Raw genomic sequence first — 23,306 nt, 5'->3', positions numbered from 1 at the left:
ATAAAATCCAGCATCCTTTTCTAATTAGAACACTGAAGAGAATAGGCATAGGTGGCACATTTCTGAAACTGATTGAAGCTATCTATGACAAACTCACAGCCAATATTTTACTGAATGGAGTAAAACTGAAAGCTTTTCCTCTTAGAACTGGAACCAGACAAGGTTGTCCTCTGTCACCTTTACTATTCAACATACTGCTGGACGTTCTAGCCAATACAATTAGGCAAGACAAGGAAATAAAGGGAATCCAAATGGGAGCAGAGGAGGTCAAACTCTCCCTCTTTGCTGACGACATCATCTTATACTTAGAGAACCCCAAAGACTCAACCACAAGAGACTCTTAGAAGTCATCAAAAAATACAGGAATGTTTCAGGATATAAAATCAATGTCCACAAGTCAGTAGCCTTTGTATACACCAATAACAGTCAAGATGAGAAGCTAATTAAGGACACAATTCCGTTCACCATAGTTTCAAAGAAAATGAAATACCTAGGAATATACCTAACGAAGGAGGTGAAGGACCTCTATAAAGAAAACTATGAAATCCTCAGAAAGGAAATAGCAGAGGATATTAACAAATGGAAGAACATACCATGCTCATGGATGGGAAGAATCAACATTGTTAAAATGTCTATACTTCCCAAAGCAATCTACCTATTCAATGCCATTCCATATCAAAATACTAACATCGTACTTTCAAGATTTGGAAAAAATGATTCTGCATTTTGTATGGAACCGGAAAAAACCCCGTATAGCTAAGGCAGTTCTTAGTAACAAAAATAAAGCTGCAGGCATCAGCATACCAGATTTTAGTCTGTACTACAAAGCCATAGTGCTCAAGACAGCATGGTACTGGCACAGAAACAGAGACATAGACACTTGGAATCGAATTGAAAACCAAGAAATGAAACTAACATCTTACAGCCACCTAATCTTCGATAAACCAAACAAGAACATACCTTGGGGGAAAGACTCCCTTTTCAATAAATGGTGTTGGGAGAACTGGATGTCTACATGTAAAAGACTGAAACTGGACCTACACCTTTCCTCACTCACAAAAATTGATTCAAGATGAATAAAGGACTTAAATTTAAGGCATGAAACAATAAAAATCCTCCAAGAAAGCATAGGAAAAACACTGGAAGATATTGGCTTGGGGAAAGACTTCATGAAGAAGACTGCCATGGCAATTGCAACAACAACAAAATTAAACAAATGGGACTTCATTAAACTGAAAAGCTTCTGTACAGCTGAGGAGACAATAACCAAGGCAAAGAGACAACCTACACAATGGCAAAGGATATTTGCATATTTTCAATCAGATAAAAGCTTGATAACTAGGATCTATAGAGAACTCAAATTAATCCACATGAAAAAAGCCAACAATCCCAGATATCAATGGGCAAGAGACATGAATAGAACCTTCTCTAAGACGACAGACGAATGGCTAACAAACACATGAAAAAATGTTCATCATCTCTATATATTAGAGAAATGCAAATCAAAACAACCCTGAGATATCATCTAACCCCAGTGAGAATGGCCCACATCACAAAATCTCAAAACCTCAGATGCTGGCGTGGATGTGGAGAGAAGGGAACACTTTTACACTGCTGGTGGGACTGCAAACTAGTACAACCTTTCTGGAAGGAAGTGTGGAGAAACCTCAAAGCACTCAAGCTAGACCTCCCATTTGATCCTGCAATCCCATTACTGGGCATCTACCCAGAAGGAAAAAAATCCTTTTATCATAAGGACACTTGTACTAGACTGTTTATTGCAGCTCAATTTACAATCGCCAAAATGTGGAAACAGCCTAAATGCCCACCAACCCAGGAATGGATTGACAAGCTGTGGTATATGTATACCATGGAATACTATTCAGCCATTAAAAAAAATGGAGACTTTACATCCTTCGTATTAACCCGGATGGAAGTGGAAGACATTATTCTTAGTAAAGCATCACATGAATGGAGAAGCATGAATCCTATGTACTCAATTTTGATATGAGGACAATTAATGACAAGGTTATGGGGGGGGGAAGCAGAAAGAGGGACAGAAGGAGTGGGGTGGGGCCTTGGTGTGTGTCACACTTTATGGGAGCAAGACATGATTGCAAGAGGGACTTTATCTAACAATTGCAATCAGTGTAACCTGGCTTATTGTACCCTTAATGAATCCCCAACGATTAAAAAAAAAACAAAACATTTTGCCTTCTTTTTAGTGCCGTTAAGTGCCTCTCCCCAGGCGGCAGCATTAAGCTTTGCCTGAAATGCTCCAGAACCATTATCCCTACAAGTGCGGAGATATTGTTCAATGGAAACATTTCCCTGATTCTTGATGGGGGTCATGGCTAACTTACAATCTGAATTGGCATTCTCAAATGCTAATTGTAATAGAAGCATCTGTGTGGCCTGTTCTCCAGGAACAGACCTTTCAATTGCTGTCTGAAGTCTAGCTAGAAATTCAGAATATGGTTCCTTGTTTGCTTGCATGATTTTTGTAAAAAATTGTTTAACCCCATCTTTTTCCTCTAGTCTTTGCCAAGCTCTAATACAAACATCTGTAACTTGCATTAAAAAAAAAAAAGTTCCTAGGTGTTGAGGAGGAGCATATAAAAAGGATAAGTTTTGTAAATATAAGGGATAATCATGAAGGCATTTTCTTCAATATAGTTTCATGAAAGTATTATTTATGCTGCAGGTAGAAAGTAAAGATGTGGCAAGGTAGCCGTGCCTATCTTTTTAAATATGGAGAAAACAGGAGTGTCTTTAATCTTTAATTTTTGTCTTCATCACTCTGTATGTTTCTGGAGAGCAAAGTACTTTAATAGAGCAGATGGTGTCCTGAAAAATTATCGAAGTCAGTGATTCTAAACACCACAGGTCTTCCTTTAAAAATCGTTATAAAATATACAAGTAAAATTTTACTATCGTCATGATGTTTAAGTGTCCGATTCGATGTTGTCACTTACATTCACATTGCTGTACAACCATCACCACTATCCATTTCTGGAACTTTTCTTTTTTAAATTTCAGATTAATGTGAGGCTACAGATGATTAGGTTGCAATTGTGCGTTAGGTAAGGTCCCTACTGTGGTTGTGTCCTGCACCCAGGAGGTGTGCCATATAGCCTTGCTATTTCTGGAACTTTGTCATTGTCTGAAATAGAAACTCTGCATCCTTTAAATAATGCTTCCCCCATCCGCTCTCCCCCTTTCCCCGGTAACCTTTGTTCAACTTTCTGTCTCTCTGAATTTGCCTGTTTCAGGCATCTATTATAAGTAAGAATGGCACAGTGTTTGCCCTTTGTGTCTGGATTACTGTTTTCTGGGTTCATCATATTGTAGCATGCATCGGAATGTCATTCCTTTCTAAGGGAATAATACCAAATTACATGTTTATCCAGGCATCTGTTGGAAGCTCGGGTTGTTCCTACATCTTGGCCATTGTGAATAATGCTGCTGTGAACATTGGCATATCACAGATCTTCTGGGCATCTGTGAGGCCCAGGAGCACTCACATCAGTAAAACACACATGTGCACAAAACTTTGAATCCAATTTTAAGGGGTTACCAGATTTCCTGAAACCATTCACAGGTCCCTAAATGAAGAAGGCTTTAAATGTTGCTTGCCCAGAAAACCTCCAGATCCTGTCCAAAGTGGGACTTTCCAATTTCAGGAATCTGTTGGTTTATCTCATGGCACTTACAAGAACAAGTGGTTCAATAGTAGAGCAAAAGGAAGCTGTGTGTGTGTCTGTACGTTACACTGTAGGTTTCCCTGGAGAAGAGACTAACCTGAGTCTTTCTGGGCCCTGCTTCCCAAGGCTGGTCCAGGGTCAGCATGTGGTCACTGCTCTCTAACCACCGTTGAAATTTGATTTCCAACAAAATCAGCCAGGAATTTGATGGAAATTGTATTGAGTTTATTGTGAGAAAATTGCCATCTGCCTTTTAAAAATGAATTACCATCTTGACAATATTGAGACTTCCAATCCGTGAACCTGGAATCTGATCTTTAATTTCTCTCAGCAATGTTTAAGTTTTTAGTGTACAAGATTTTCATTTCTTCTGCTAAATTTATTTCAAAGTATTTTATTTTTTATGATGATGTGAATGGAATACTTTTCTTAATTTCATTTTTGGATGATTTGGTGCTAGTATATATACGACTTTTTTTTTTTTTTTTTGTATTTTGATGTCATATCCTACAGCCCTGCTAAACTTGTTTATTAGTAGATGTTTAGAGGATTTATTGAAATTTTCTACGTATAGGCTCATGTCATATGAATAGAGAGTTTTACTTCCTCTTTGCCAGACTTAATATCTTTTTCTTTGGCCTTATTACACTGACTTTATCTTTCCAGACAGTATTTAATAATTATGGAATAGTCAGACATTCTCATCGTGTTCTCAATATTAAGAAGAAAGTATTCAGTCTTCCTTCATTAAGCATGATGTTGGCTGTGAATTTTTCCTAGATATCCTGTATCAGGTTAAGAAATTTTCTTTTTATTCCTAGTTTGTTCAGAATGTTTAACTTAATAAGGACTGAATTTTGTTAAGTGCTTTATCTATTTAAAAAATCGTGTTATTTGTCTTTAATTAATATGTTGTATTGATATATTATTACATTAGCTGATTTTTGGATGTTCTGCCCAATGTTGCAATCATGGGGTAAATCCCATTTAGTCATTCTGTATGGTCCTTTTTATGCGTTGCTTTATGCAATTTGCTAAGATGTGTTATGAATTTCTGTGTCTACATTCATGAGAAATACTGATCTGTACTTTTCTTGTGAAGTCTTTATCCGACTTTGGTATCAAGGTTAATACTTGCCTCATAGGATAAAGTAGGACATATCCTTCCTTCTATTTTCTGAAATACTTTGTAGAAAAAATGACTTTATGGCTTGGCGCCCATAGCACAGTTGGTTACAGCGCTAGCCACATGCACTGAGGCTGAGAGGTTCAAACCTGGCCCAGGCCAACTAAACAACAATGACAACTACAACAACAACAAAAAATAGTGGGGCATTGTGGTGGGCACCTGTAGTCCCAGCTACTTGGGAGGCTGAGGCAAGAGAATCACTTAAGCCCAAGAGTTTGAGGTTGCCGTGAGCTGTGACGCCAGAGCGCTCTACTGAGGGTGCCATAGCGAGATTCTGTCTCAAAAAAAAAAAAAACATTAACTTATTTTTTCTTTTAATATTTGATAAAACTTAAATATAAAATGATCTGAGCCTGGAATTTTCTTTCAGGAAGGATTTTTTAGTTACTAATTCAATATCCTGTTATAGGTCTATTCCAATTTTTATTTCTTCTTGAGTCAGTTTTGGTAATTTGTGTCTTTCTAGACATTTGTGAGTTTCATCTCAATTGTTTAATTCTCTGGCACAATGTTGTTTATAACATTCCCTTATGAATCCTTTTCATTTCTGCGTGGTCAGTCACGGCCCCTCTTTTGTTACCGATTTTGGTAATGTATGTTCTCTTGCTGTCTTTCCTGGTCAGTCTACATAAAATGTTCTCAATTTGGTTGATTCTTAAAAGCACCGACTTTTTGTTCCATCTATTTTGTATTGCTTTTTCTGTTTTCAGTCTTTGCATAGAATGTTTTTATTTTGCCTTTATTTTTGAGGGTGGTTTTGCTAGACACAGCCTTCTTGTCTAACATCTCTTCACCAGCACTTCAAGCATGTCATCTAATCATGTTCTGGTTTCCACTGTTCAGATGAGAAGTCGACCGTTAACCTGGGTGATAAGTTTTCTCTTTCTGGTTTCAATATTATCTCTTCTTCCTCTTTTCACAGTTTGACTATGATGTGTTTATTTGGGGATCTCTTTGTATTTATCAATATCTCATTAGGCTTTTTTGATGTGTAGATGAATGCTTTTTAACAAATTTGGAAAAGTTTAACCCCCCCCCCCCAAAATTAGCTGGTTATGGTGGCATGCGTTGGTAGTCTCAGCTACCATTGAGGCTGAAGTAAAGGATGGCTTGAGCCCAGGAATTCAAGGTTGCAGTGAGCTGTAATAGCACCATTGCACGCCAGCCAGAGTGACAGAGTGAGACTCGGTCTGCTAAAAAAAGTTCGGAAAATTTTTGGCTATTATTTCTTCAAATATTTTTTCAATCCCTATTCTTTTGCTCTCTTCTCTTTCTGTGGACTATTATACACACACATACACACCCTTTGGTAGCCAGACTTAGCTCCCTGTCTGCTTAGCTCCGGGGCCAGCAAATGATTGGATACTGGTTACATCTAAATCTCTTGAGCCATGTTTCAGCCAGTGAATGGTGGGTGGTGAAGGAGCAAAGTTTGGGCTATTTTGGTCTGCTTTCCCGTTTACTTTTTACTGTGCCTTTCTTCTCTCCTTTTTGCAAGCACACAGCCTCAGAGTAAGTCAGGAGTATATGAATAACTTGCGTCCTTTCCAGTCTCTGCTGTACCTACATACAGCTGCACCAAGAACATGCTTCCTCCAGCCATCACTGCAGCTTCAGGCCAATAGAACCAAACTACTGCTCTTCCCTCCTCTCCTGTCACCAAGACATTTCTATTGTAATGTTACAGTATGTGAACAACGCCCATCACTTCGAATCAAGCAATCCCCCTCCAAGCATGGTAGCAAAATTGCAAGACCTCATTCCTGAACATTTTTGCAAACCAGCTCTCCAATCAAGTTGAGCATGGAAAAAAGATGGGACACTAAGCAAAAGTGTCACAGATTCCCATTCTTCTTGGCTAAGGTTCAAGCAGTTTTTCAACTATAAACATTGCTGGATGCCTTTCTTAAATTTCTAGAGCACTGGAATAGTTTCTTGTTGTGTTTTTAAAATTAATTTTGTTCAACTTTATAGTTGCTTTTGGAGAAGAGGATTAGTTGACCTTGTCTTCCTTTAATCAGTTTTTGTCTTGGCTATAGCTGCAGGCTTAATCATTTTGAAATCTCTGTTCAAATCAATTTAGTGTTTGGTGTGAGCCAGACATGTTTCTGGATAATAGGGCTGCAAAGATGAGAAAACATACAGTTTCTGATTCTAAAATGCTTATTCAGGGAAAGTGTAGAAAGTGAACTTAGACAAAGTGGGCAGGACTAACATTAATGAGCAGCTACTATATGGCAGTTGCTACAATTCTTATGCACATTTTTTTATTTAATGATAGAATAAACTAGTGCTTTCTTCATCTACATGTGATATATGCTCAAGTATTAGGACTAATTTAAAAATAAATTTGTTGTTTCTTAAAATATAATAAATTATAAGAAAGGGGAGAATGACACAGAATCTGATTACCTACGCACTATTAAAATTAATTCAAAATAATAAACTAAGCAAAAAGTAATATGTGAACATAGTTAGAAATTCCTAAGAGTACAGGGTCCTTTCACTTGTCTTTCATCCCAAAGGCAATCACCTTGAACAATTTCTTTTCTTTTTTTTTTTTTTTTTTGTAGAGACAGAGTCTCACTGTACCGCCCTCAGGTAGAGTGCCGTGGCATCACACGGCTCACAGCAACCTCTAACTCCTGGGCTTACGCGATTCTCTTGCCTCAGCCTCCCGAGCAGCTGGGACTACAGGCGCCCGCCACAACGCCCCGCTATTTTTCTGTTGCAGTTTGGCCGGGGCTGGGTTTGAACCCGCCACCCTCGGCATATGGGGCTGGTGCCCTACTCACTGAGCCACAGGAGTTGCCCACCTTGAACAATTTCTTGTAACTTTTTCTCAGAAATTTTTCTGTGCACAGATTAGAATGTCTGTATGAATATATTCTTATCCATTTATACAAGGGGGTTATGCTATAATGCCTTCTGTTTTTCACTTTTTACTTTGTCTTGGAGATTTTCCTACCAGTAGTACATCTAGAAAGACCTCCTTTTAACAGTTGTGCAGTATTCCATCACAGAACTATATCCGTTCAGTATCGTTAGTTGCAGTAGAACCTCCATAGTCGACCACCTCTCTACATTGACCACCTTGTTAAGTTGACCTAATTTTCCTAGACTGGACATGCACCACATGTATCTATCAGTATAGTAGACTTAGTTCCTTGTGTTGACCACCTTTGTATGTTGACCAGTTTTTTACAACCCACTGGGCTGTCCACTTACAGGGGTTCTACTGAATTTACGTTGTTTCCAGTTCATGTAATTTGAAAAAAAAAATGCGAGTATGTTTCTAGAGTGAATTATGACAAGTGAAATTTCTGGTTATATTCATATACTTTTTTTGGATAGGATTTGGCAAGTTTTCTTTTAGAGAAATTATATATTTTACTCTTATACCCTGTGTGTTACCAGCCAACTTGTTTCTCCCACAACCCTCCAGCCTTCAAAATTCTCAAATCTGATGGGTGAAAAATTGCATGATTGTTAACGGCCCACACATCCTAAAACATATATAACCAAATGAATAGTATTTTATACTCATTAACATTAGCATTGCTTAAAATCTTTATAAACTCCTTGGGAATGACTTTCAGGACAACTTAACAAGCCAACTACATCCAAACCCCTCCTTATTGTATAGTCACACTTCACATTCCACACTTGGAATATCCCAAGTGATATTCCTCATCTTGAGTGGTGGCACGAAGGATCTGTTTGGGGATTCTAGCTCCGCATTTTAATGATAGTCTTCAACAAGTCTCAATAATAATAATGAAAAATAAAGGCCATTAAGTAAATTGTAATATAAGGATCTCTAGAATAATTGCTGTTTGTATTAATTTGTATCATATAAAAATCAACACGAAATGAGTGACCTCAATCAAAGCTTCATGACAAGTTTGCTACTTACCCTCCCCCACAACACCTCACTATCACCCTCTCCATAGATATATTCAGAAGCTTCCAAGCCAGGCATGTTATTCACAAGGCTTTGGACAAAGGCATTGTAAAGTAATACCACTATTCATTATTTTGTTCAATAGGAGTGTGTCCACATCCTTCACGCTCTCTGTCCCTCACCCTCCAGCATTTTTTCAGCACCAGCTTAGCTCCTCACAGTCCTTCTGGGCACCTCACATCCCACCTCTGCTATGAAACTTCTGATAATTTGTGATGTATATAGGTTCATCGCCTGCCTGTCATCTCCAGATGGTGTTCACACCATTTTTAGCAGTGGACTTTCCTTAATTGAAAAATCTTGTTCAATCTTAGTTTATGAAATAGGGATCAAGACACTGCTCTACCCACTTGGCCCTGCCCACTCTGTGGTAGACCCTCCACCTTGCACAGTGCAGATGTCCTCTGGGGGAGCTCATATTATTTGGCCCCAAATTACATTTAACACATCCCCTGTTTTATTCTCCAGTCACCCCATTATACATTATACACCCCATTATACCTGTTCTGGTTTGTCCAATATAACTGTAAGATCCTTGGAGGCAGGAAGAATGTCTTACATGTCCTTTCTTTCTCTTGTGAGACCCACAGAGGGCAGAATCTGTGATACGCTCCCAAGAAATGTTCATTATTTCTTCTGTTTCTCCTTCCCTCCTTGAGTTGATGTCAAGTGAGACGAACTGAAATCTTCCTGACTGGCATAGTAGGTCCATCAAAAAGAGTCCTTGTTATGCACATTGGTTACGTTCCTCGTTCTGTATATTGCTTCATTTCGTCTCATATCCAAGTGGGGTAGATCTCAATTCTAGTTTTACTGATAAAAAATAGAGGCATTGAGAATTTAAGTAACTTGCCTCAAGTACCACAGCAAAAAAATTTTAATTCAGTTACATTTGATTCTAAAGCTCTGGCCCTCTCCACTATGGCAAGTGATCTCTATTTTAACAGTGTTTTATCTTTTCTTGGAAGGAGCCTTATACCCAGATGGAACATCTGGAAGGAATAAAGATGATGACATGGTTCCTCCTGGCAAAAACTTCACCTACGTCTGGCCAGTGAGAGAAGAGTATGCACCTGCTGCAGCGGATGCCAACTGCCTGACCTGGGTGTACCACTCGCACATCGATGCCCCCAAGGACATCTGCTCTGGGCTCATCGGCCCCCTGCTGGTGTGCAAGGAAGGTAAGGGGGCTGCCTGCTCCCCGAGAGCCTGTTCCCAGGTAACGGGGGTGTTGTTCGAGTCTTGTTTTGCCTCTCTCCACACAGATTGTGCCTCTTCCTTAAGGGAAATTCTTCTAACGTGGAAGGTCAATCTGACACAGCAGCAGAGGGCAGTAATTCCAATTCTAAGAATCATCACAGCATTCGGAAATATATACATATATTTTTAAATAACAGCATTCCGTAACACCACACCTATGAAGGTGAAAATTTTAGTCAAATTTCCACAGATGACTTTTGCTTCATTATTTCAAGTCATCAGTTTGCTATTTTATTTCCCACTGATGGAATTATTGTGTCTGTGCTTTGTTGATAAAGTCAACGTCCTTCAGGGATAGGTTTCTAAGTCTGCAGTTGTGAAATTTCTATTTTATGACTTTTCTGTTCTACAGTTCCATCATTTCCATTAAAGCTTTTTGCTGCTTTTATTTTGTGGGTATCCTTGTATAGATAGGTCTTTGACAAACTTCACACTCACCCAACACTACTGGCAGGAAGCAGAGCTCATGTTGATGTAGTTCACCATGAACTGTTTTCTGCCCCCTTTTGAATGTTCTCTCTGCTCGGATAGGTATCCTAAACAGATATTCAGCTACCAGGACTGATGTGGATCGAGAGTTTATTATAATGTTTACTCTCGTGGATGAGAATCAAAGCTGGTACCTCGATGAAAATATTAATCATTTCTGCACTGACCCCAATTCTGTTGATAAAGAAGATGCTGTTTTCCAAAGGAGTAACAAAATGCATGGTAAGGATCTCCCACTTTCTCTACCACATACCAGTGCCTTCTGCATGGTACCACAAAGGAGGCAAAATGCATGGTAAGGATCTCCCACATTCTCTATCACATACCAGTGCCTTCTGCACGGTACCACAAAGGAGGCAAAATGCGCAGAAATGTGGAACCTAGTTTGGCAGGATTTATAACTTAATGAAGAGAGTGATTGGAAAGTGATTTAAGATGTGATGTGTTGAATTCAAAACAATCTGAGAGACAAGAAAGCAGTAGATACATGCTAAATAGGATATGAAATATGGGCAAAGCCAGGGTACAGCAGATGGAGGGATCAGTGTTACACCATAATCAGGAGAGGCTCAGGGCCCAGGGTGAGCCCAGGGTGAGCCCAGGGGATGGGTGGATTTAGACAGAATGGAAGGAGAAAGGAGAATGAAATTATCATCCTCTAAGAGTTCTGTGTTTTGCAACCTCCTTGTTTATCCAGTAACCATTTTCTGAGTGGTTGCTAAATAGAAAGAGAACTGTGGTCTGCATGGGCCTTAAACACTCACTTGTAATTTCGTTATCTTTCCTCGGCGTTCTTTCAATCAACAGACCATGTTTTGTCCAAAAGAGTGAACTTTCCTAGTTATCCTGACCGTTGAGACAGAACACTTACCCATGCCTGTTTTCCACCATTCTAGGATGTGAGGATTAAGTGGTTTTCCCCCTCTTTTTTAGGGAGTTCTAGAACATAAAGAAAATTGTCAATGTAAACATCCCACTTCATTCATTTGTCTCTGGCTTGTTTGTGTCTCAGAATCCCCTCAACTGAGGCAGCCTCAGGGTAGTCATAAAAATCATGAGGAAAGGGAGGGAGTTAAACATCATCTGACCTCCCCATTTTACCAATGAAGAAACTCAACGACTTGCCTACAGTCAAAGTCATGATTGGTGCCAGAGAGAACCTAAGAGAAGTCCCATAGCAAATAAACACTAACTTGGCTGTGTTCGATTCTAAAGTGCATTGAGGCATAATTGTCCGTAGATTATTTCCATCCTGTTGCAGGCCTTCTCTTTTCTTTCTTGTGATGTTTCAACAACCTTGTGTAGGGTGATGCTTGGAAAACATTTTAAGAGGAAAGGAAGTGCCAGGAAGGGAAGGAGAGAAGGGAAGGAGGCGGAGAAAACATTGAAGGACTCAATTCAGGTCATTGTTGTACCAATTTTATTCTTGTGCCTTATAAAATGGGAGGAATGATCTCAAATATTGTTGAAAACTATTAAATATAATGATTTAAGTCTTACTCGCCCACGTAATTCCTCTTATTTATTCTATTGAAGTGAAAATGTCCAAGAAAATGGAATGAATTACATGAACAAATATAGACTGCATTTAAAATAAAAACTAGCCTGTACACAGAGGAGATGTTTGCAAACAATCAGCCTTTCTTCTTTTCTGTGTCTGTGTGTATATTCTCTTATTACTTTTTAAAAACATTTTTTGTTAAGGTATTTGTGGATCCCGATTTTGTCACTCAACATGTTAATGACAACAAATTAACTTGCTTTGTTGAGCATGCTAGCACTTGGCCTGCGTTTACTCATATGGCAACAGGCTTTACTAATTAAATAAAATTCAAGAGACACTTATTACGTGTCTTTTATATGCCACATAGATGCTAAAGATATAAGGGGTGATTAAAGCAGGACCTACTGTGGGGAACTTTCAAATGGATATTTGAAACCATTTGTCAACTGCTTTGCCGACTTTCAGATATATTATTTCTAATGCATCCCTCACCTAGCAAAAAAGTACTTCTGACAAAGAAACAAAAGGGGTTAATAAGACAGAATCTGTTCTGTGTGCACCCAAGTTTGGACCGTACAATTGCCTCTTTTCCTTGCAGGTGGTCAGGTCAAAATTGTAGAATTTTGTTCTGGTAACTGAGTTCAAATAAGGAATATATTTCTGCACTATATCTTGCTCATTAATAGAGAATCTTTTGGAAACATTTTTAGGGGATATTTTTACTGGTCTAAGAATTTATGAATTTTATCAGCTGGAGAAGTTTTTCTTACATTTTAATAGGCATGCAAAATCACCCAGGGATCTTTATTAAAATGAGGATTCTGACTGTGTAAGTCTGTGGCGGGGCATAAAAGTCTATATATATATATTTTTTTCTTTTGAGACAGAGCCTTTGTTGCCCTAGACTAGAGAGCCATGGGATCAGCTTACTTCACAGCAACCTCAAACTCTGGGGCTTATGTGACCCTTCTGCCTCAGCCTACCGAGTAGCTGGGACTACAGTGCTTGCCACAATTCTCCGCTAATTTTTTTTCTATTTTTAGAAGAGATAGTGTCTCCCTCTTGCTCAGGCTGGTCTTGAATTCCCGAGATCAAGCAGTTCTCTTGCGTCAGAGACTTAATCCAAGTTTAGAAAAAATTAATTAAAATAAAAACTAGTTCATAGACGATAATAACGTGAAAAATTGATTGATTTAAATTTACTAAAATGATTTAGAACTATTGTGCTGCCTAAGTCACTATTATCATAGTAACAATTACTTTTTAACTTCTGTTTGAATTTAAGAAGGGATGCTGTGACTTTTTAAATCCCTAAATCAACTTCTTTTCTGCGCTTGGTCAAGTCCCATCTGCCTTTTATAGGGGTTTTAAGTATTTAGTTCTGGACTTATAACTTACTCAATAAGATTCTGCCCCAGAAACAAGCAGTAAAAACTGCTTTTCTCTCTTCTCTTTAAAGTAATAAAATGTAAACATATCTCATAATTCTCTTCTAATCGGTTCCTTTTGTTTCCATCTTGTTACATGCTTTTGTCATTTGAGTAAATACTATGTGCCAGCTTTTCTGCTAGATCTCCCCGGCAGACTGGGTTTCTGGTTCCCAGGGACACAGAGTCTGGTGGAGACAGCAGACCTGGCAGTGAGCGGTTAGGACTGGAGGAGACTGAGCACCGTGGAAGTGTGAGCAGCACCATTTGATCTTGACCTCATCATTGTGTTCACACGGCGGCGCTGAGGCTGTCTTTGGTGTCTGCCGATCTTCACTTTTACTGAGTGCTTTTCTCTCGAAAAAGAGCAATAATACAAAGCTTTTCATTCCTTTCTGGGACAATTTTTCTTTAAAGGTCCAGGCTTCTCTGCATGAAAACATTATATAGCCAGTGGTCTGCTCTGATTTTGCAGTCTTATGAAAGTACACAGTTACTGGTCCTGCCCGCCTCCGCAGGGCAGTCTCTTTCACCAGTGTGTTTCTGATTCCAGCCCTCAATGGATACCTCTTCGGAAACTTCCCTGAGCCTGATATGTGTGTTGGAGAATCTGTGTCCTGGCACCTCTTTGGAATGGGGAATGAGATAGACATCCACTCCATCTATTTTTATGGTAACACCTTCCTCAGCAGGGGACATCGGACGGATGTTGTCAACCTGTTCCCTGCCACCTTCCTCACAGTGGAAATGGAAGTCGAGAATCCCGGGAAGTGGATGATAACCTGCCAAGTGAGCGACCACCTACAAGGTAAGAAGACCAAAGACCAGAGTGGAGATGTGGAGACTTCTACAATTGACCCACATGTTACAGGTGCTTATCCAGCACCTGCTATAGGTGGATTCTTATATGTATTGTATTTAATAAAATAACAAACATACAGGAAAATCCAGCGTTCACTTGTTTGACATCCTATCAATAGATATTTATTGATCACCTTCGCATGAACAAGGTGGGGGGTGATTAAAAATAATGGAAACTTTATGAAATCTAATACAACTAGTAATTAGACATAGTGAGGCATTTTAAAATTGAATTTCACTGGAGGGGAGATAAATGCTGTTCAGGTGCTGTGGTCACTACTCTGGAGCAATGAGAGGGGCTTACTGAGCCTTTCCTCCTCTTAACATGAGCCTGGAAATATGGCTAGGAAATAAATAGAGGAAAAAAGGAAGAAAGGCTTTCCAGGTAGAGAAAGCAACATGAACTGGGAAAAACACATGTTCTCGTTGAGCAACTGTAAATACAACAATGAATATTCAGCAGTGGAAAGGGCTTTCCAGACAACACCGACCAATCCTCATCCAATTCTTGAATTTCCTTTTGAACTTCTCTTGTGAGTAATTGGAACAGCTCAGCTCATCTCTGGATTACTCTATTGGAATGTTTTTCCTTATATTGAGTCAAAATCCATTGGCCTATTTCTTTCTTCATGACCTAAGACAGGTAAATGATAAACATTTGTTGGCTTAAATGCCTGTTGAATGACTTGGTTCTGGTCATTCTTGGTTGAATGACTTGGTCCTGGTTCCTTAGGACCCCCCAGAATTCATCCTTTCTTAGATGGACCATAATGTCGGGAGCAGTGATGAGAGCAGGTGATTGTGATCCTTAGATCTCAGGCACACTCATGACATCATCAGTACAGTGATTTAAGAAGATAAATATGACACATGCGTGCAGAAAGGATTTGAGGGGGAAAATTCTGGCCCCTGGATGCTAAGTAAGCAGCAATGGCAACATTAGAGTTATGACATATAAATTGTCTGACGTAAGATGGTGAAAACAAGAACAAAGAAAGAAAATGTGACAATGGAATAGACACAGAGGGAATAATGTCTGATTAAATATGGATACTGACTAGCTACACGCCGCCACCAACAGGAACACAGATGCAACTGTTCAGAGCCTCTTTGATAACACATTCTAGTTCCGATCCACCTTAGGCAGCTAATCTTAACATATGTCAGCTGGATTATCCCAATTAAATTCAACTCAAGAGTTGACTAGTTAAATATGTACTAGATACTCTTCTGGGAAGACAAAGATAAATAAGATGGTCTCATGATGTTAAATACAGGAAGAAACTGTACATTTAAAATCAAAACATTGTGCTCTCACCTATGGGGCACAATGTAAGGCTAAATGGCATAGCTCCTGGGTGAAGGGCACAACTACAAGAGGGACCTTACCTAACAAATGCAAACATTGCAACCTAATGGTTCGTGCCCTCATATTAATCTGAAATAAAAATAAATAAAATCAAGACATTAGCAGCCACTTGAGACTAGCAAGACTGCAGTTGGAGACCAGTGGGGCTAATACCCCACTATACTGTGGGGACTATACCATGAGTTCTCTCCCAGTGACTGGCAGAGATAAGAGGATGAGGGAAAAAGAAAAGTCAAGATACAAAGAGAAAGTTTTTTTCAAAGAGCTAGGTTGATGACTGACCATCTTCAAGTGTGAGGACTGCTGGCAGCCCCTTGCTCCAGGCTAGCTCCATTTTTATAACATACATTCAACAGGGGGAGACTAAACACTTACATCCTCGTTCTTGGTGGGCTTGCATTTTCTAACCAAACTGTTTCTCTAACTAACTACCTTAATTGTACTGATTAACTTCTCACGTTCATCACTCTAAGTTATTTTTGATCCTAACACAGAGCGTGGGACAGGGAACACAGTCCAGGAGCAGGATGCCAAAGCAGACCCCAATCAGACCATGCACACAAATCTCAGGAGTGGCGATTAACCCTCAGGAAGCCTTGCGCTCAGACGAGCTGGTGCTTCTGCCCATACTGAGATGATAGAAGAAATGAGATATTTTTCTCCTTATCTTTTCCTGAAAGACTTTCTTTTTTTTAATGAGGTTTAGACACTTGTCCTGTCTCCAGTGTGTTCTGCATTCCCTAACTCACAAAAACACTCACGCCACCTGAGAGGGCAGCCCTGCCTAGCTGAGCCTTGCCTCTTAGTGCTTACTGAGGGAGGGTGCAGGGGGAGCTCCAACAAGACAGTCTGCCTAGAGATCTAAAAATAGATCTGCCATTCAATCCTATAAGTCCTCTACTAGGCATATACCCCGAAGACCAAAAATCACATCACAACAAAGATATTTGTACCAGAATGTTTATTACAGCCCTATTCATAATTGCTAAGTCATGGACAAAGCCCAAGTGCCCATCGATCCACGAATGGATTAATAAATTGTGGTATATGTACACCATGGAATATTATGCAGCCTTAAAGAAAGATGGAGACTTTACCTCTTTCATGTTTACAGGGATGGAGCTGGAACATATTCTTCTTAGTAAATTATCTCAAGAATGGAAGAAAAAGTATCCAATGTACTCAGCCCTACTATGAAACTAATTTATGGCTTTCACATGAAAGATATAACCCAGTTATAACCTAAGAATAGGGGGAAGTGGGAAAGAGAGGGGAGGGAGGGAGGAGGTGGGCAGAGGGAAGGGGATTGGTGGGATTACACCTGCGGTGCATCTTACAAGGGTACATGTGAAACTTAGTAAATGTAGAATGTAAATGTCTTAACACAATAACTAAGAAAATGCCAGGAAGGCTATGTTAACCAGTGTGATGAAAATGTGTCAAACGGTCTATGAAACTAGTGTATGGTGCCCCATGATCACATTAATGTACACAGGTATGATTTAATTAAAAAAAAAAAAAAAAGACAGTCTGCCTGAAATGTCAGGCTTTCAGGCTGTTGAACTTTGCAACAGATCTTAGGTTTCTTTTGCCACTTCTCTCCTGTCCCTGTTCCCTTTTGCCCATCATCTGCAATCATTTTCTCAATTCAATTCCTAATCTCCTTATAATAAACAATTGAATATTGGCTTTAAACTTATCAAATCATTATTTGTAGCAACGCAAGCACATCAAGATATGACTCTTCCCTTAAGTACCCACATGTCCACTCGCAATTGCTAAGCTGGCCAGTGGACATAAGATGGTGTTTATACATTCACTGAAATATAGGATTTTCTTTTTTTTTTTTTGACAGAGTCTTAAGCTCCTGCCCTAGATAGAGTGCCACGAGATCATAGCTCATAGCCACCTCCAACTCTTGGGCTCAAGCGATCCTCTTGCCTCAATTTTTCTATTTTTAGTAGAGACAGGGTCTGGCTTTTTGCTCAGGTCTTGAACTCATGAGCTCAAGCTATCCACCCACTTCTGCCTCCCAGAGTGCTAGGATTACAGGCATGAGCCACCATGCCTGGCCTGAAATACAATATTTTCTAAATTGTCCATGCCTCAGAAAAATTTATTGCAAAAACTTAGAAAATATGCATAATTTCATTTTAAAAACAAGTAGTCCCACAGACACATAACAGCACATTTTCATGTGTATCTTCCTATTTCCTATACCTTGATATATAAATGACATTTATAAAATGAAATTAGTCTACTAATACTGTCCTATAGCTTACTTTCACTTATTAGAATATCAAAAATCTATTTTCATGCCAGTGAATATAGAGTTACTTTGTTATTGCTAATGCTCCCAGAGTCCAGTATAAGAAGATTACAATTTACTTAACCAATACTCTATTGCTTTTTAAAAATTTTTCAAATTAATATGAAGGTACAAATTTTTAGGTAACATTGTTCTCACTCCAAGGCAGCGTTTAAGCTATAGAAAAGCCTTTTACCCACAGGGCATGCTGAATAACCTGGAATTGTGTATATTAGGTGAGATCCCACCAATTTTCTCTCCTCTCTCTCTCCTCCTCCCCCCACCCCTTGCTAGAATATATTTGTAATTTATCATGTGTGGGTGTTGTTTATATATTGGTTTCATAATAGTATTGAGTACATTGTATATTTGTTCCATTCTTGAGATACTTTACTAAGAAGAGTGTGTTTCAACACCATCCAGGTAAACATAAAAGATGTGAAGTCTCCATCTGTTCTTTTGGCTGAATAGTGCTCCATGCTATCTATATGCCTCAGTTTGTTAATCCATTCTTGGGTTGATGGACATTTGGGCTGCTTCCACAACTTGGAAGTTATGAATTAAGCTGTAGTAAACATTCTGATCCAAATGTCTTTGTGGTAAAATGATTTTTGTTCTTCTGGGTAGACACCTAGTAATGGAATTGTCAGATCTAATGGAATTGCATGATCAAGTACAAGGTCAACTTTTAGTTCTTTAAGAATGCCCTGAACTTCTTTCCATAAAGGTTATATTTGTTTTGAATCCCACTGGCAGTGTAGAAGTGTTCTCTTCTCTCCATATCCAGGCCAGCATCTGCAGATTTGGCTTTTTTGATGTGGGTTAATCTTATTGAAGTTAGGTGGTATCTCAGAGTGGTTTTTTTTTTTTTTTTGCGTTCTTTTTTTATTGGAAAAATATGGAATGCTTCACGAATTTGCGTGTCATCCTTGCGCAGGGGCCATGCTAATCTTCTCTGTATCGTTCCAATTTTAGTATATGTGCTGCCGAAGCGAGCACCTCAGAGTGGTTTTGAGTTGCATTTCTCTGATGGTTAAAGACGATGAGCATTTTTTCCATGTTTTTGGGCATTTATCTGTCATCGTCAGAGAAGTTCCTGTTCAAGTCTCCTGCCCAGTGATAAATGGGGTTGTTTGCTCTTTTCTTGTTGATGAACAAGTTATCAGATGTTTGTCAAATTCGTAACTTGTAAAAGTCTTTTCCCATTCCAAAGACTGACCATTTGCTTTGGTTGTGGTACTCTTAGCTTTACAGAAGCTTGTTAGCTTGATCAAATCCCTTTTATTAATTTTTGGAGTTGCTACAATTGGTGGGTGCAGGGGTCTTCCTCATCTTTTCCCAGGCCAATATTTTCAAGCATTTTACCCATCCTCTGTACTAGAATTTGTATTGTTTCACGTCTTAAATTTAAATCTTTTATTGAGCAAGAATCAATTTTTGTCAATGGGGAGATGTGTGGGTTCAGTTTCAGACTTCCACATGTGGCTAACCAGTTCTCCGAGCACCATTTATTTTTATTTTTATTTTTTTTTATTGTTGGGGATTCATTGAGGGTACAATAAGCCAGGTTACACTGATTGCAATTGTTAGGTAAAGTCCCTCTTGCAATCATGTCTTGCCCCCATAAAGCCCAGCACCATTTATTAAAAAGAGATTCTTTTCCCCAGTGCATGTTTCCGTTAGGCTTACCAAAGATCAACTGGCAATACATGGTCGGTTTCATCTTTAGGTTCTCTATTTTAGTCCATATATCTATGTCTCTATTTTTGTGCCGTATCATGATGTTTTGATCACTGTAGATTTACACTATAACCTAAAATCTGGTAATGTGATGCCTCCAGATTTGTTTTTATTTCTAATAATTGTATTGGCTATTCAGGTTTTTTTCTGGTTCTGTATGAAACGAAGTACTATTTTTTCAAGTTCTTTAGAGTATTGCATTATTGTTTTGATGGTGATGGCATTAAATCTATAGATTGTTTTAGGAAGCATGGACATTTTAACAACATTGATTCTTCTCAGCATGGTATGTCCTTCCATTTGTTAACATCTGCTATTTCTTTCTTTCTTTTTTTTATTTTTTTGTGGTTTTTGGCCGGGGCTGGGTTTGAACCCACCACCTCCAGCATATGGGACCGGTGCCCTACTCACTGAGCCACAAGCGCCTCCCCATCTGCTATTTCTTTTCTCAGAGTTTCACAGTTCTCTTTATAGAGACCTTTCATATCCTTTGTTATATATATTCCAGGTATTTATCTTCTCTGGAGCTACTGTAACAGGTATAGAGCAGTAGTTCTTAACCTTCCTAATGCCTCCTAATGCCATGATCCTTTAATACAGTTCCTCATGTTGTGGTGACCCCCAACCACTTTCGTTGCTACTTCATAACTGTAATTTTGCTACTGTTATGAATCATAATGTAAATATCTGATATGCAGAATGTATTTTCATTGTTACAAAGGGGTTGTGACCTACAGGTTGAGAACCACTGGTCTAGAGTCTTGGGATTTTATTCTCAGTTTGACTGTTAATTGGCATATATGAAGGCTACTGATTTGTGGGCATTGATTTTGTATCTGAGATGCTGCTATATTCCTTGATCACTTCTAAGAGCTTTGTTGAGTCCCTGGCATTTTCCAGGTATAAGATCATGTCATTCACAAAGAGAGAGAGTTTGACCTCCTTTGTCTCCATTTGAATACCTTTGATCTCCTTCCTGTGCCTGATCACGAGGGCTAGGACTTCCAGTACTATGTTGAATAGCAGCGGTGACAGTGGGAATCCTTGTTTAGTTCCAGATCTGAGTGGAAATGGTTTCAGTTTAACTCCATTCAACATGAATTAGCTGTGGGTTTGTTGTAGATGACCTCTATCAGTTTAAGAAATGTCCCATCTAAGCCTATTTTCTTAAGTGTTCTTATCAAGAAAGGATTTGGGGTATAGTCAAAGCCTTTTCTGCATCAATTGAGAGAATCATATGGTCTTTATTTTTTATTTTATTTTTGTGGTGAATTATATTTGTGGATTTATATATTTTGAACCAACCTTGCCTCCCTGGGATAAAACCCAGTTGATTATGATGTGTAACTTTTTTAATGTGTCACTGTATTTGCTTACTAAGATCTTATTAAGTATTTTTGCATTGATATTCATTAAGGATATGGATCTATAGTTTTCTGTTTTTGTTAGGTCCTTTCCTAGTTTTGGAACCAGAGTGAAATTTGCTTTGTAGAAGGTGTTGGGGAAGATTTCTTCTTTCTCTGTGTATTGGAATAGATTATGCAATATGGTACTAGTTCGTCTTTGAAGGTTTGGTAGAATTCTCATGTGAAACCATCTGGTCTTTCTTTTTTGGAAGATTTTGTATAAATGATGCTATTTCAGTGTTTGATGTAGTTCTATTCAAAAATATCTAATTGTTTCTGGTTGAGTTTAGGAAGGTAGTGTGCTTCCAGGTATTGGTCCATTTCCTCTACATTTTCATATTTCTGGGCATAGAGTTTTTTGTAGTAATTATTGAGGATCCATTATTTCTATGCTACCTGTTGTTATTTCCACTTTATTGCTTCTTATTGAAGTTGTTAGAGATCTTAATTTTCTGTTTCTGGTTAGTCTGGCCAAGAGTTTATCAATTTTATTACTCTTTTCAAAGAACCAACTTTTTGTTTCACTGATCTTCTGAATAAATCTTTTGTTTTCAATTTCATTTCATTCTGTTCTAATTTTGGCTATTTCTTCTCTTCTGCTAGGTTTGGAGTTGGATTGTTCTTCCTTTTCCAGTTGCTTAAAATGGCCCATTACTTTGTTGACTTCTTCTCTTTCTGTTTTCTTGATGAAGGCATCTAATGCTATAAACTTCCCTGTTAGGACTGCCTTTGCAGTATCTCACAGGTTTTGATAATTTGTGTTTATTATCATTTTGTTTCAAAAATTTGTTGATTTCCTTCTTAATCTCATCTTTGACCCAGCTATCATTCAACCAAAGGTTATTTAGTTTTCATGACTTTGAGTATGAAGATTTGTGTTGCTGTTGAGTTCAACTTTTATTCTGTGAAGGTCTAAGGAGATACAAGGAATAATTTATTTTATTTTGAATTTTTTGAAGTTAGACTTGTGTCCTACGATATGATCAATTTTGGAGAACGATCTATGGGTTGCTGAGAAGAATGTAGATTTAGTTTTGTTAAGATAGAATGTTCTGTATGTGTCTGTTAAGTCCATTTGTTCTAGGGTTATGTTTAAGTTCATTATTTATTTGTTTACTTTCTGCTTAGAAGATCTGTCCACTACTGTCAAAGGGGTGTTAAAATTTCCAACTATTATAGTGCAGGAAGATATCATATTGTTCAGATCATTTAGGGTTTGTTTTTATAAATTGAGGAGCATTCAGGTAGCTGTGTGTAAATGTTAATTATTGAAATCTCTTCATGCTGTGTACTTCCTTTGACAAGTATATAGTGTTCATCATTGTCTTTCCTTATTTTTGTTGGTTTAAACCCAATTGTATCTGCAAATAAGACTGCAATACCTGCTCTTTGCTGATTTCCATTTGCCTGAGTTATTTTTTTCCATCCCTTTGCTCTACATCTTATTTTATCCTTCGAAGTTAGGTGTTTTTCTTGGAGACAACTGATATGGGGCCTGAGCTTTTGTATCCATCAGCCAGCCTGTGCCTCTTTAGAGGAGAATTCAAGCCATTCTCATTTATTGAAAGAATTGGTAGGTATGCTGCTGTTTTGGGCATCTGTTTTTCCCAGAGGTTCAGAGCTTATTTTTACTCCTTTCACCATTGTCGAAGTTAGGCTTTGGCCTTACTTTCTGGGTGTGTTTACTTTGGTGGTAGACTGTCGTGAAGAATGGGTTTGAGTATTTCCTGTAGAGCTGGTCTAGTTATGGCAAATTTGATGTTCATTATGAAGAATGGCTCTGAGTATTTCCTATATAGCTGGACTAGATATGGCAGATTTCCTCAACATTTGGATGTCAGTAAAATATTTGATTTCTCCATCACAAATGAAATTCAGTTTAGCAGAATATAGGATCCTGGACTGCAAGTTGTTTTGTTTAAAAGGTTAAAGGCTGATCCCCATCCTCTTTTGGCTTTAAAAATTTCAGCTGAACGATCTGCAATTATCCTAATATTTTTCCCTTTTGTAGGTAAGACATTCCTTGTGCCTGGCTGCTTGCAGGATTTTCTCCTTCGCATTAACTTTGGTATATCCTAGACACAC

At 38.5% G+C, this 23,306-nt stretch overlaps 1 protein-coding gene and 1 non-coding gene across 2 annotated transcripts in view; one reads left to right on the top strand and one right to left on the bottom strand.

Moving 5' to 3' along the window:
- The window catches only part of HEPHL1 (hephaestin like 1), an 89,874-nt gene that overhangs the window by 22,304 nt on the left and 44,264 nt on the right, over nucleotides 1-23,306 (top strand). Inside the window, exons 3-5 of the mRNA XM_053561967.1 lie at nucleotides 9,826-10,038; nucleotides 10,649-10,828; nucleotides 14,091-14,345. Of these exons, the coding sequence (XP_053417942.1) occupies nucleotides 9,826-10,038; nucleotides 10,649-10,828; nucleotides 14,091-14,345 (648 nt within the window). The remainder of the gene's footprint in view (nucleotides 1-9,825; nucleotides 10,039-10,648; nucleotides 10,829-14,090; nucleotides 14,346-23,306) is intronic.
- LOC128566081 (U6 spliceosomal RNA) lies at nucleotides 18,968-19,074 on the bottom strand. Its single transcript, XR_008374377.1, has one exon. It is a non-coding gene; the product is annotated as a U6 spliceosomal RNA (small nuclear RNA).

This window comes from Nycticebus coucang, chromosome 14 (assembly GCF_027406575.1).
Source record: "Nycticebus coucang isolate mNycCou1 chromosome 14, mNycCou1.pri, whole genome shotgun sequence".
Lineage (NCBI taxonomy): Eukaryota > Metazoa > Chordata > Mammalia > Primates > Lorisidae > Nycticebus > Nycticebus coucang.
This window is presented reverse-complemented; position numbering and strand designations above follow the sequence as displayed.